The following is a 12,005-nucleotide window of genomic DNA, read 5'->3' on the forward strand; positions in this document are numbered from 1 at the left end:
CATGGCTCTTCACCAAAGTCTTTCCGAGAGTGTTTCTTATTCTTTTGTCTTCCCCAAGATACTGGACTCTCCGAAGTGAATACTCTAGTTTGAGTTAAAAGCTTTTGAGAAAAGCAAAGCACTGGTTTGGATTTTGATCCCGTTTGTCGTATCTCTCGGGCAGAGAACTGGCTCTTTTATCTTTGCCTGTGAGTTCAATTCCATTTTCTCTCAGCAGTAAGATTTTGTAGCTGGCTGCTGCTGCTTCAGTCTTTGAGTCAAGTGGGATTTTCACAATGGGGCTAGAGCAGGTTCCTAAGTTCTTTGCAAGCTTGGGGAGGGTCTGCGAGTAGCACGTGGGGGGCACCCACAAAGTTGGTTCTGTTTTATTGACTGCCATTGCTAATTATAAGGCATGCCATTCTTTTTTGTGCTGCTGTGAAAGCACCAGAGAAAGCAAGGCACTGTCAGATAATTCTCAGACCCCCTGATGGTGGGCGGCATTGCATGCCAGGCTTTGGGATAAGTGAATTATGACTTATTGATGGGGGTTGGCTATACAATCTTAGCTTTTCAGGCAGTTTCACTGAAGCTGTGAAGATGTAGATATTTTGGCTATTGTTCTTTAATGTCCTTCAAGTGAACTCCCAGATCACAGAGAAAAGAGCAATGAGCCTTGCTTTTGGAGGTAGGAAGAGGGAGGCCAGTTTGCTCCAGGCCCCAGACTCTGCTTGAGAAAATGGAAAAGATGGGTGGTGCCTGTGGCTGTGTGTCATATCTGACTTTGAAATGAACACATTTGGCATGTCTTCACTTGGCTTCATAGAAGGTTTTTCCTTATATCATTTCTGTACAAGACTTTAAATTCTTGATATTAAAAAAGATTCTTGGGACTCAGCAATCAAGAGCACTTGCTTGGATCCAGAAGACCCAAGTTCAGTTCCCAGTACTCATATCAAGAAACTCACAACAGCCTCTGACTTCATCAGGAAAAGCTTGTCATTGTGGCTGGTTCTCTCCCCAGGGCAATTCTCTTGAGCTCAGTCTCCATTGCTGTCATCAAGGAGATGCTGGGAGAAGGGAGGTGGTGACAGTGAGTCTTCGGTAGAAACTTGGGAAGTCTGTTGACTTAAGACCACCTGCTGGAAAAGCCCTGTTCCTGGCTTAATTTGTCTGTCACTTGCTGGTTTGGTTTCTAGGAAACGAAATCCAGCCTTCTCATTGGCTTATATTTATGCAAGCATAAATAAGGCTGAATGAAGACCCATCGAAGTTTCTCTTGGTTATTTCAGGCAGGAAAAAGCTAACTGCAGGTGTAAGAGACCATTGGATCGCCATACAGAGTGTGGGCGTGGTCTATGCTAACTGTGGTCCCTCCTGGACCACCAGCACTTCCACACCTTTGAGTGTGGTGACTCCTTGTACAAATTTCCAGGGAAGTAATTGATAACAGTAGGGCGAATTTCCCACTCTTGTGTTTGACTTTTGTTCCCTAGGGACGTATAAATCAAGTCCTTTGAGCATGGCAGTACCTGTTGGTTTGCCAGATGAGGATGCAGAGGGTCAGGGAAGACAAAGATCAGAAGCCTAAACCCAGCCAGCACTGTGGTAGAGGCCTGGACTGTGTATGCCTGCCTCCTCTCCCTCTAATCCTTTTGACTTGGTTGGCTGAGGATTACATCAACCATGCAGTCTGAGGCTCACCTTTACATATGTCTAGGTTCCTTTAGTAAAGGTTACATTTATTGGGCATCTATGGAACTGAAGGGAATGCCATGTAGGACTTCTAATGATAGCTCCAGTGTGGATCTTGGTTTCCTGGGCCTCATGGTCCCTTGTCCCTGTTTCATTGTGTCTCTGTTGGCCTTTCTGTCTGTAGTGGTTGAACAAGGTTTCCCTGTGCTTCTGAGGTCACACCTCTTCAGCTTAGTTGAGGAGAAAGAGAGAAACGGAGAGAGATTCAGATGGGCTACTGTCTCCAGATGGAGAGAGCTCAAGAAGACACTGAGTAGAAATACTTGAAGCCCTTATTGCTGGTAGTATTTGGGATCACAGCTGGGAGGTAGCATGGCTGGGAGGCAGCCAGATTAGATATTGAGGTGCAGCTCGAACGAAATCTTGGTTTCTTTGTGTGGTTGTTGGGGAAAGAAGTGCAGCTGCTGGGTTAATTCACTGTTCACATTTATATTAAAATAATTCATTTTATGGTGCTGTGGGCCCAGTGAAGGATCTTTTGATTCTAGTTTTAAAGAGAGGATTGGTGGTCATCTGACCCAGTTGCTCTCATTTCTTGTTGGAACAGGAGATTGGCTGTAATATAATTACTAGCTAGGTGTCAACCTTTGTTTTAAAGTTCTAATCTTCCATTTTCCTGTTAGGACAGCACCAACTGGGGACTGTGCAGATGCAAAAAGATTTATTATTGCATCTTGTCTACCTGCACAGTGTTTGTTAGAGATGGAGTAAGGAGGTGTGAAAAATGCTGGCACTGGTTCTCCCTAATGAGGTTACCTTATCAAAGGCGTGAGGTAAACAATATGCCCTGGTAATTGTGGTGGGAACGTGAAGAAATGCTGTCAGTTTTATCTGAGAGTACAGACTTGGAGCACAGCGCAGACATGATGATCAAGCACATGGACTCAGGTGCCGCTTAGGCTCTGGTGTTGCTGTTCCCTTCCTGGATGTCCTGGTCCACGTGATTTCTTCTCTTTTTGCTTTCTTATCTGAAAAATGGGACTAACCACCTTACGGATTCACAGAATTGTTAGAGGGCACTTGGTACATAGTAAGGGCTCAGTAACCAGCTGTTGTTCTCAGCACCATCATTCAGTATGAGTGGTCTGGTCTGGGCTTTGACTAATAGGAGGCTTTGCATTGTCTGCAGATTTAATGGCCTTGGTGCTCTGTTGGCTCCAGCAAGCGGTTGGTAGTGGGGCATCTTCTCTGCACTGATGTTAGTCCAAAGGGTGTTCCCCTTCGTAATGCCCTGTCTTGGAAGCAGCTTATTTGTGCTTTAGTGAGTCTGAGGCATCTTAATAGCAGATTTCATTTGTGGTTGGCAGTATGAGTTGACCCACATCTAAATCCTTCTTGATCTAATCGTCTCTGCTATCCTGTTTGATCTTGTAAATATTAATTTAGCCTGTTTGTACATGTGGTTTCCAATGGTCCCAAGGTTAATTACTGTATTTTGTTTATAAAGTGCTCACAGGAGGCTGGGCATATTGTGGAGGACTTAGGAAAACTATCGCCATTTAGGTCTATAGACTGGCAGTAAAACCTGACGAGCATCAAAGTGAAAAGACTTCTCAGGTCTTGTAGCTTGGTGATGATTCCTGTTCCAGTCTTTTGTTTCAAGAAGTATGTCGGCAGGTCTAGGGAGATGGGGCAGTGGGTACTGTGGTTGCTTTGCAAACATGAGGACCTGAGTTCAGATCCTCCACATCTGTAGAAAACGCTAGGTGCAGCAGCATGTGTTTATATCCCCAGCACCAGTGGGTGGAGACAGGAGGATCTCAGGGACTTGCTGGTCAACCAACTTAGCCAGTGTGGTAAGCTCTGGTCTGAGGGAGCAATGCTGTTTAAAGAACAAAATGGAAAAGTAATTGAGGAACATGACAAGCATGTCCTGACATATGTATACACACAGGGATCATACACACAAATATACATACATACATGCATGTATACATCCCAATGTTGCTCTCTGACCTCTACATGCCTACATGACAAGCACAACCTGAACACGTACACACACATACATGCACACACATACACACACATTCACACACACTATATAGGCATACCTCTTTTGTACCTTTTTCCATTCAATGGTAGAAATGTTTCCTAAGAATGCTTGGGAAGCCCTGACATGGTCATTTTGGACCATTGTGCCCAGAGCCACTTGCTGGACTCTGGGGAACCAGGTATTGTCATAGCACTTCCAGGACACTGAGAGGAATGCATGTCCAGGGGTGCTGGACTGAAGGTCAAAGGAAGGACATTGCAGACTCTTTATGGGGGAAATACTGCTGTGTGTACCCAAAAGAAGACTAGGGAGGGGCTGGCCTCCCTGGGTTGTCTGTGTTTGATGGATAATGTTGAGGGTTAGGGGAGAAGATGAGAGAATGTTCCTTTTTTTGCTATATTTCCGTATCTTATTTCTGATTAGTTGATATCTTTTAAAATTAGCTTTTTGCCGGGCGGTGGTGGAGCACGCCTTTAATCCCAGCACTTGGGAGGCAGAGGCAGGTGGATTTCTGAGTTCGAGGCCAGCCTGGTCTACAGAATGAGTTCCAGGACAGCCAGGGCTATACAGAGAAACCTTGTCTCGAAAAACCAAAAAAAAAAAAAAAAAAAAAAAAAAAAAAAAAAAGGTAAAATTAGCTTTTTTAGTATATTTGCTTTTAAAAGGAACTCTCGCCCTGTATTACTTATATACACACATGTATTTGCTAATAGATTATGTATGTATACTAAATTGAGAGGCAGTGTGCCTAGGCATCACCCAGTAGCTGTCTGCTAGACCTTACTACATCCCACACACTTTGGCCGACTGTGTATTCAGCTAATAAGACTTGGCTATATTTCTTTGAAGAAGAGTTGATGAGGCAGAACAGCGAGGGGCTGGGAACACAGCCTTGGAGCTGCAAGCCTGGCTCTGTATCTAGGTAAGCCATTGGGTCTGTAGCTTGCTTCTGCTGCTTACTGCTCAGGTCTGTTCTTTAACGTCTCTATCCCTGTGTTTTCAGGGAGAGCCGAAGGAGGGTTGATAAGGTAAGCCGTTATTAGATCTTCCTCCCTGCCTTTGGAGGTAAGCGTGTCCTCCATGATGCTGTCTCTTCTGGAATATTCCATTCAGCTCTATGGAGCTTATCCTAAAGAAACAGCATCTTTACATCTAACTCTCTTCTTTGGTTCTCTTCAGAGCCTCACCAGCTGATAGTTTGCTGAGCACAGTAGCACAGCCAAATGAAGTGCATGCTCAGGAAAAGTGGGGTGGACCCACCTGGAATATGGGGAGCAGCTGTTGTACCTGTACTTGCCTGGGTGCGCATATGCACATGCATGCCATGCATTCATGAGTCTTAACTTTCGAAATGTGACTTCTACAACTTATGCAGATTTATCCTGAATCCACACTTGAAAACATACATATTGCATTGCTACCAAGTACTGCAATTAATCCTTTGAAACAGGAGACCTGGAGAGATGGACCCAGTTGGTAAAATGCTTGCTGGACAAGCATTAGGACCATAGTTTGATCCCTAGCATCCTCACAAATAGTGAGGCATGATGTGTGCTGGGGAGGCTGAGACAGGCGGATTCCTAGGGCTCTCACTGGGCCAGTCTAGCCTTATCAGGAGCTGTAGTCAGTAAAAAAGACTCTGCCTCACAAAAAAGGTGGACTCTTGAGGAATGATACCCAAGCTTAGCCTCTGGCCTCTGTATAAATGAACAGGCGCGCGCGCACACACACATACACACACACACACACACACACACACACACACACACATATGAACAATGCTGATTGCATTTTAGGTGAGGGCTGTACTTCCAGATAAAACAGAAGTTTGTAGATAAATGACAGATCCTTTATAAAAGAAAGGTAGCAACACAGTTATGTGTGGTGTAGGGCCTTTCAGCTGAGGCTGCTTCTCCTAGCTGCTTCCTTTTGTATGGGAACTTACAAGACACTTGTGAGGTTATACTGCAGCCTGCCTGTTTCCTTGTCCTGCAACTTCATGTTTTCGCTGTGCAGAGCAAGAAGGGCTGGGCCATGTCTTCCTGTTGCCCTTTTTCTAGACCTCAGTTTGCTTTGTTTTACTGTTGCATTTTTGTGCAGTCAGGCTCTTGATATAGTTAAATGGGAAAGGGACATACTTTGGCACCTTTGCCTCCTCCATTGGGATCCTTCTGGCCACAGAAGTCTGGCACTCGATGGAGTCATTTTCTAGAATGGGGAGAGTGTTCCTCTGTTGAAGGTTCGAAACACTCAGAGACACTCAGAGATTATCATCCAACATTGTGCCTCTTAGCCATGTGTATCCTGTGAGCCCTTGAGCTGTAGCCATTGCTACCAAGGAGCTAAAATTTCAGTCTCAATTAAGTAGCTGTATGCAGGTTGTAGCCACCGAATTAAAGAACATAGGTCTGGAGACTGGAAGGCCTCCTGGGTCATACAGACCAGTACCAACCTCTCTGTCCAGTTAACTATATGTCTTCCCCCAGTACCCTCTCCTGCCCCCAGAGCTGGGAATCAAAACCAGGTAAGCTCCCTTCAGTAAGCTCTGTGCCTAGCCTCCATGGCATAGATGGGAGCAGAAGCTGACATAGGCTTTGGAAAGCTGTAATGATGAGATGCAAAAGAAAACAGACTCCAGCGGAGGAGTCCTGGACTCTTTTTTTTTTTTTTTCCCCTTAGCATGGTTTGATTCTAGAACAGAATATGCTGGGCTCCTGAGTTAATCCTTGGAGAGATGTGTTTGCCAGCCACCAGCGCCTTGCTCCTTTCTTTGCCAATAAAATCTTTGCAAGATGCAGATGAGTGGTAGATGTGTTATCAGGGATAACCTTGAATCTGATCTAATTTATTAGTAAATCATTGACAAGCTTGTGTTATCGGGAACATGTTACTTGTGAAGGGCCTCGTAATTGATTGCAAAAGCCACCGTGCTTTGACATTTCTGCTGCAAAGATTGATGACAGCATCTGCAGCACCTGTTGTGTGTGCACGGGTGGGGGAGTGTGTGTGTGTGTGTGTGTGTGTGTGTGTGTGTTTTCATGGTGTGTGTTGAGTCTAGAGTTTCTTGGCTAAGTAATGGCTGATAAAATACAGCTTTAGGCCATCACCCAGGCATTGCACTCATCATTTATGCTCAGATGTTGGCATGGTAGGAATGAAAACCAACCGCTTAGTGTCCTGAAGCTGCCCTTAGCTGAGAGAGACAAAGGTGCAGAATCAACATTAAGCAGTGATGAGTGTTCCAAACATATTAAGCCTATATGTTGAAATTGAGAGACTGGGTGGGGCCCTTTAGATGGGGTTGGGGACAGGCCTGGTGGGGAAGGGCCAGACAGCAGCTGTCTGGGAACAGCAAACATTAAGAAGACTTCAGAGTCTTCTGAAGCCTTTTTAGTAGGCATCTAGCTGTTGGTGTCTTTCTACTAGAAAAGATACCCTGCATATCCATTTTACAGCAGCTCCCACTGTCCTTGTCCCTATCAGTGTCATAGGCCCTGACCCTGGACCCCACAGAGTGGCTTTGCTCAGTGGGCATTTTCAGCCAAAACCTGGTGTCTGGCCTTCTTGCCTGAGTGTCTGTCCTTCAGTGGTGATCCCACTGGTGGCTGCCCCTCTGAGTAGAGTGCTCTGATTGCCTTGTCTGTCTGATACCCCTCATTTCTGTCCAGGGACCACAGTTTGATTTAGCTTATGTCCCTCTTGCCTATATCATGCCTCCTAGATTCAAAAACACCCTTTCCCTCACTCCTTCCCAGTTCCTTCCACCCTTGAAGCAAAGGTCTCTTACCTTTGCTTCTTCTTGGACATACTCTTTTTTTTTTTTTTTTTTTTTTTTTTTTTTTTTTTTTTGGTTTTTTTTTCAAGACAGAGTTTCTCTGTGTAGCCCTGGCTGTCCTGGAACTCACTCTGTAGAGCAGGCTGGCCTCGAACTCAGAAATCTGCCTGCCTCAGCCTCCCAAGTGCTGGGGTTAAAGGCATGCGCCACCACCGCCTGGCTTGGACACACTCTTAAGCCACCTATTTGTGACAGGAATCCACGTTTTCTGATCCAAGCACAGTCAGTGTGTTTGTATTATGTCCCTTCGGTATTCTGGGATTGTTGAGTCAGTGGTGTGGTTGGGATAATTCCAGTGTGTGAAAATGCTCTCTTGATGTGGGTCTTGACCCCTTTGGGTCATACATTTACATTATGATTCATAACTGCAACAAATTACATTTATGAAGTAGCAATGAGACAATTTTATGGTTGGGGTCCCCACAACATGGGGAACTGTATTAAAAGGTTTCAGCATTAGGAAGGTTGAGAACCACTAGATTCTAGTGGCTTGGGCTTAGGCTGTAAAGTTTGCATTAAGAAACAACATTTTGGGGCTGAGGAGATGGCTTAGCTGTTAAGTACACTGGCTGCTCTTCAGAGGACCCAAGTTCAGCTCCCAGCACCTATATGGCAGCTCACAGCTGTCTGCAGTTCCGACACCCCTACCTATGCAGGCAAAACACCAATGCACATTAAACAAAAATAAATTTTAAAAAAGAAGGAATAATTTTACTTTAGAATGTAGAAGAGGTTCCCCCACGTGCATTCTTTAGAAAAGAGCTCACTTTTGTTTCCTTTCAGTCCCCACCTCTCTTTGGCAGTGTTTTCTTTCAGTCTTCTGGTTTTTCTGAGAACTGAATGTGTACTTCAGGGGCATCTTATTAGTTCCTGATGCAGCTTCAGAAGGGTTGTTTTGCTGGGCTTGTTTTCTCAGCCCTTTCTGGTTGGAAGCCCCTGCCCAGGCCCAGATGTTCCTTGCCCCTTGATGGTGCTGTCTTGCTGGGGCCCATCCAGGACTCTGCTACATGTTGGGCCTACACCCACTGCTTGTCCCAGAGACCCATGGGATCAGGTGAGCCTTGGCCATGCTGGTCTTCCCTCCTTGCCTGCTGCCTCCTATCCCCCACTTTCTTCCATCCCAGGGCTTGAGGGTTACCATGCTGCTGTTGTTTTACAGTTGGCTCCAAGTACAGGCACATGCGCACAGAATCTCATCTCAGATGGCAAGACTTTGCCTCGATTTTCCCACAGTCTGCAGAGCCTGATTTAGGGCCGCACCAGGATTAAGTAGGATTACCAGCATCTTCCCTCTGTCTCTCTTGTGTATCTTGTATGAATGTGTCCTAATAACTATTGATATCAAGTTCATCCCTCAAGAAGCCGAGTCCGACCTTTAGTGTCCTGCTGAGGCTGCAGTTTGCTGATGTGTTTTTCTTGCAAGTAAAATCAATGCAGATAAATCTCAGTAACTTTTCCTGCATGGTGAGGTAGTAGGGCCCGCTGTCTACACAGCTGCCATAGCAGGCTCTTCTGGCTATCCAGCACACCTGCATCCCATGCAAGGCTGTTAGACCAGCATTGATTAGCTGATCCACTACTCTTAAAGGTCATGCTTAATCAGGCTGCAGGCATACAGGAGAAGATTCTAGAGTTCCTGGGTACTGCAGTTGACTTTGTGTTATTCTCTGCTGATATTTGCCTTTAACAGCACATCCCTAATTCACCAAGCAGGTAGGCCAGCACTTAAAGGGCAAAAACCTGGCATGCATTTTTATCCTGAAAATTAGTCACAGCCAGTCAGGTGTGGTTTAGGAGTGGTAGGGTTCACTTCTGGAAATCCTAATGTAAATGGGCTGATACCCCAGCAGGCTGTCAAAGCTCTGCTCTCTGCCCGTGACTTGGATGTGGGAGGAAGTGACCATGGAAATTGTAAAGTAAATGGCCTGACATCCCAATAGACTGTCAAAGCCCTGCTCTCCACGCTTGTGACACAGATGCTGGAGGAAGGACAGACAGCGGCCACTGAGTGGGCCAGCAGCTCCTCCAAACAGTTGATGAAGCACGCAGACGGGCACGGGCTTTGCTGCTAGCCCTCATGTTCAGCGCTGTGCTGTAGAACAGATGGAGAGGAAGAGGCCTCCTTGACAGCTTGGGAGGGTGGGGACCTTTAAGTTAGGAAGAGTCAGAAGAACAGTTTAGTTATTAGTGCATTCCCTTGACAGCCTGACATTCCGTGACCGTCCACAGTGACCAGGCTGTGCTACAGTGACACTATAGCAAATGTCTCCTATTAACTTCTCCCTAATAAGGAGGGATGGTTTGATTTGAATAGTTCTGAATAATTTCACACTATTTATTGCCCATCAGCTACTGGAATGCTTCTTTCTTGTCATGGTGGTTGATTGGAGGACAAGAAACAAGGCTACCACGGTTCCTCTGTGAGACAAGCCCATACCCAAGAACCTTCTTTGTTCTTGAAGGGAAAAGTTGGGCTGGAAAAATCTGTAATATTATTTAATATTCTGAGAGCGAATGTTGAGAATGTTTATAAGATTTTAGAAAAAATTAACAACATTTTTTGTGTAGTGGGTAATTGTAGTTTTCAAAGAGGTATGTGCTCATTATCCCATCTGGAAAAGTATAAAGAAGAAAAAAGGTCATCTCTAATTTCGCCAGTTAAATATAAGTCCTGTTGTCTGCTTTCCTACTGGCCCATTTCTAGGGAAATATATTTGTTTGTTCAATCTTTATACACTGTGAAAGTGATCTTGCCTCATTTCTCCTGGACCTTAAGAATTTTGTATGATATTTATGACAGTGTTACATGGCATTAGAAAATTAGACATTTGCCGGGCAGTGGTGGCGCATGCCTTTAATCCCAGCACTTGGGAGGCAGAGACAGGCAGATTTATGAGTTCAAGGCCAGCTTAGTCTACAGAGTGAGTTTCAGGACAGTCAGGGTTATACAGAGAAACCCTGTCTGGATAAAAAAAGAAAAGAAAATTAGACATTTAAAACAAAACAGCCTAATATTTCATTCAGGACATGTACCACAATTTACCATGTTATTTTCCTGTTGTTGGAAATCTCAATGGCCACACTTACAAGATGGGTGGGGTTGGTGCCTTGTTGAAGGACTTAGCCCCAGAGTGGTTGCTGGCCATAGTGCAATTTTTTCTCTTCCAGGATTTAAACACACTTTTTACAAGAGTCCAGATTGCTACTTCATTGCAAAGTTGTAAGTTGGATCAAGAGGGTTGTGTGTGTGTGTGTGTGTGTGTGTGTGTGTGTGAGCGCTCAGGTCTTTAAAATTTTCAAGCATTCTGGCTGAGCCCATGCGAGCTGTGTTGACTGTTTTCTGTGGCCTTACACACACCTCCCTCTGCTTGGTTCTCACGCTCACTCTCATATTCCTCTGACTGTTGTTGCTGCTTTCTACACTTGTGTTCTGCCTCTTGTTAGCTCAGCACACACTGAAGTAGTCTGTGCTCCTCATTTTCTATGGGGTTACTGGAGTGAAGTGCAAAGCCCAAAGGCACTGAGATCTCTGAAGCAAGATCCATCAGGAGATACATTCATTTTATCATGGTAAATTTGAATTTTTAATCTTGATGCCTTTTAAAGATTGCTCTGGAATTTCAGGCCAGTCTGGTCTAAATATAGCTAGTTCCAGGGTCATCATCTAGTGAGGCTCTTTCTCAAAACCAACCAATCATCCAACAACAAAATAGGAGCTGGAGAGATGACTCAGAGGTTAAGAGTGTGTACCAGGTTCCATCCCCAGCACCTGCATCAGGTAGCTCACTTGTGCTGTCTGTCACTCCAGCTTCAGGGGACCCAGCACCTGCCAGCGTCCACAGGCACTATATTCACACGTACAGAGGGAGCCCTGAATAGACGTGGTATGAAGTAAAACAAAGAACAATGACAGCAGGATGCTGGGAAAGGGCCTGGGGGATGGGTGCTGCAGTCACGTGAACACGGTGCTCAGTTGGAAAGGCTTATGGGAAGGTGTTGCAGGGAAACTGGACTTCACCCCTCGCTTTCCAAGAATCTTCTGGTAGTATGGAAAGTGTCAGAGGACTGTAGTGTGTTTGGTGTGACAAAGAGGCGATTGCTCAGGGCTGCTGTGCTCTGTAGAGCCACAGTGCACGCACGCCTATGGTCACCTCACCTCACCTCATCATCCCTGATACTAGCACTACAGGAGCACTGATCACAAGGAAGGCTTTAAGAAAACCCCAGCAGAGGCAGACCGATTTCTGAGTTTGAGACCAGCCTGGTCTACAGAGTGAGTTCCAGGACAGCCAGGACTACACAGAGAAACCCTGTCTCAAAAAAAACAAAAACAAACAAACAAACAAAACAAAAAACCAAGAAAACCCCGTTTGAAAGGCTGACGATGGCTTTTCTGCCTATGTGCAGTTTTGTGAGTTTGAACTTGTGTAGATTTATTGGACC

The 12,005-nt window shown here is 45.3% G+C and overlaps 1 protein-coding gene across 3 annotated transcripts in view; it reads left to right on the forward strand.

Annotated features, from left to right (window-relative positions):
• The window catches only part of Med27 (mediator complex subunit 27), a 178,653-nt gene that overhangs the window by 19,821 nt on the left and 146,827 nt on the right, over positions 1 to 12,005 (forward strand). Inside the window, exon 1 of one of the 3 annotated variants that reach the window (XM_031369583.1) lies at positions 8,412 to 8,616. The exons of the other annotated variants lie outside the window; for them this stretch is intronic. Coding sequence (XP_031225443.1) covers positions 8,530 to 8,616 — 87 coding nt within the window. The 5' untranslated portion in view covers positions 8,412 to 8,529. Of the gene's footprint in view, positions 1 to 8,411; positions 8,617 to 12,005 lie in introns of those variants that run through there. 3 annotated transcript variants of the gene reach the window in all.

The sequence above is a fragment of the Mastomys coucha genome, unplaced genomic scaffold (genome assembly GCF_008632895.1).
Source record: "Mastomys coucha isolate ucsf_1 unplaced genomic scaffold, UCSF_Mcou_1 pScaffold15, whole genome shotgun sequence".
Classification (NCBI taxonomy): domain Eukaryota; kingdom Metazoa; phylum Chordata; class Mammalia; order Rodentia; family Muridae; genus Mastomys; species Mastomys coucha.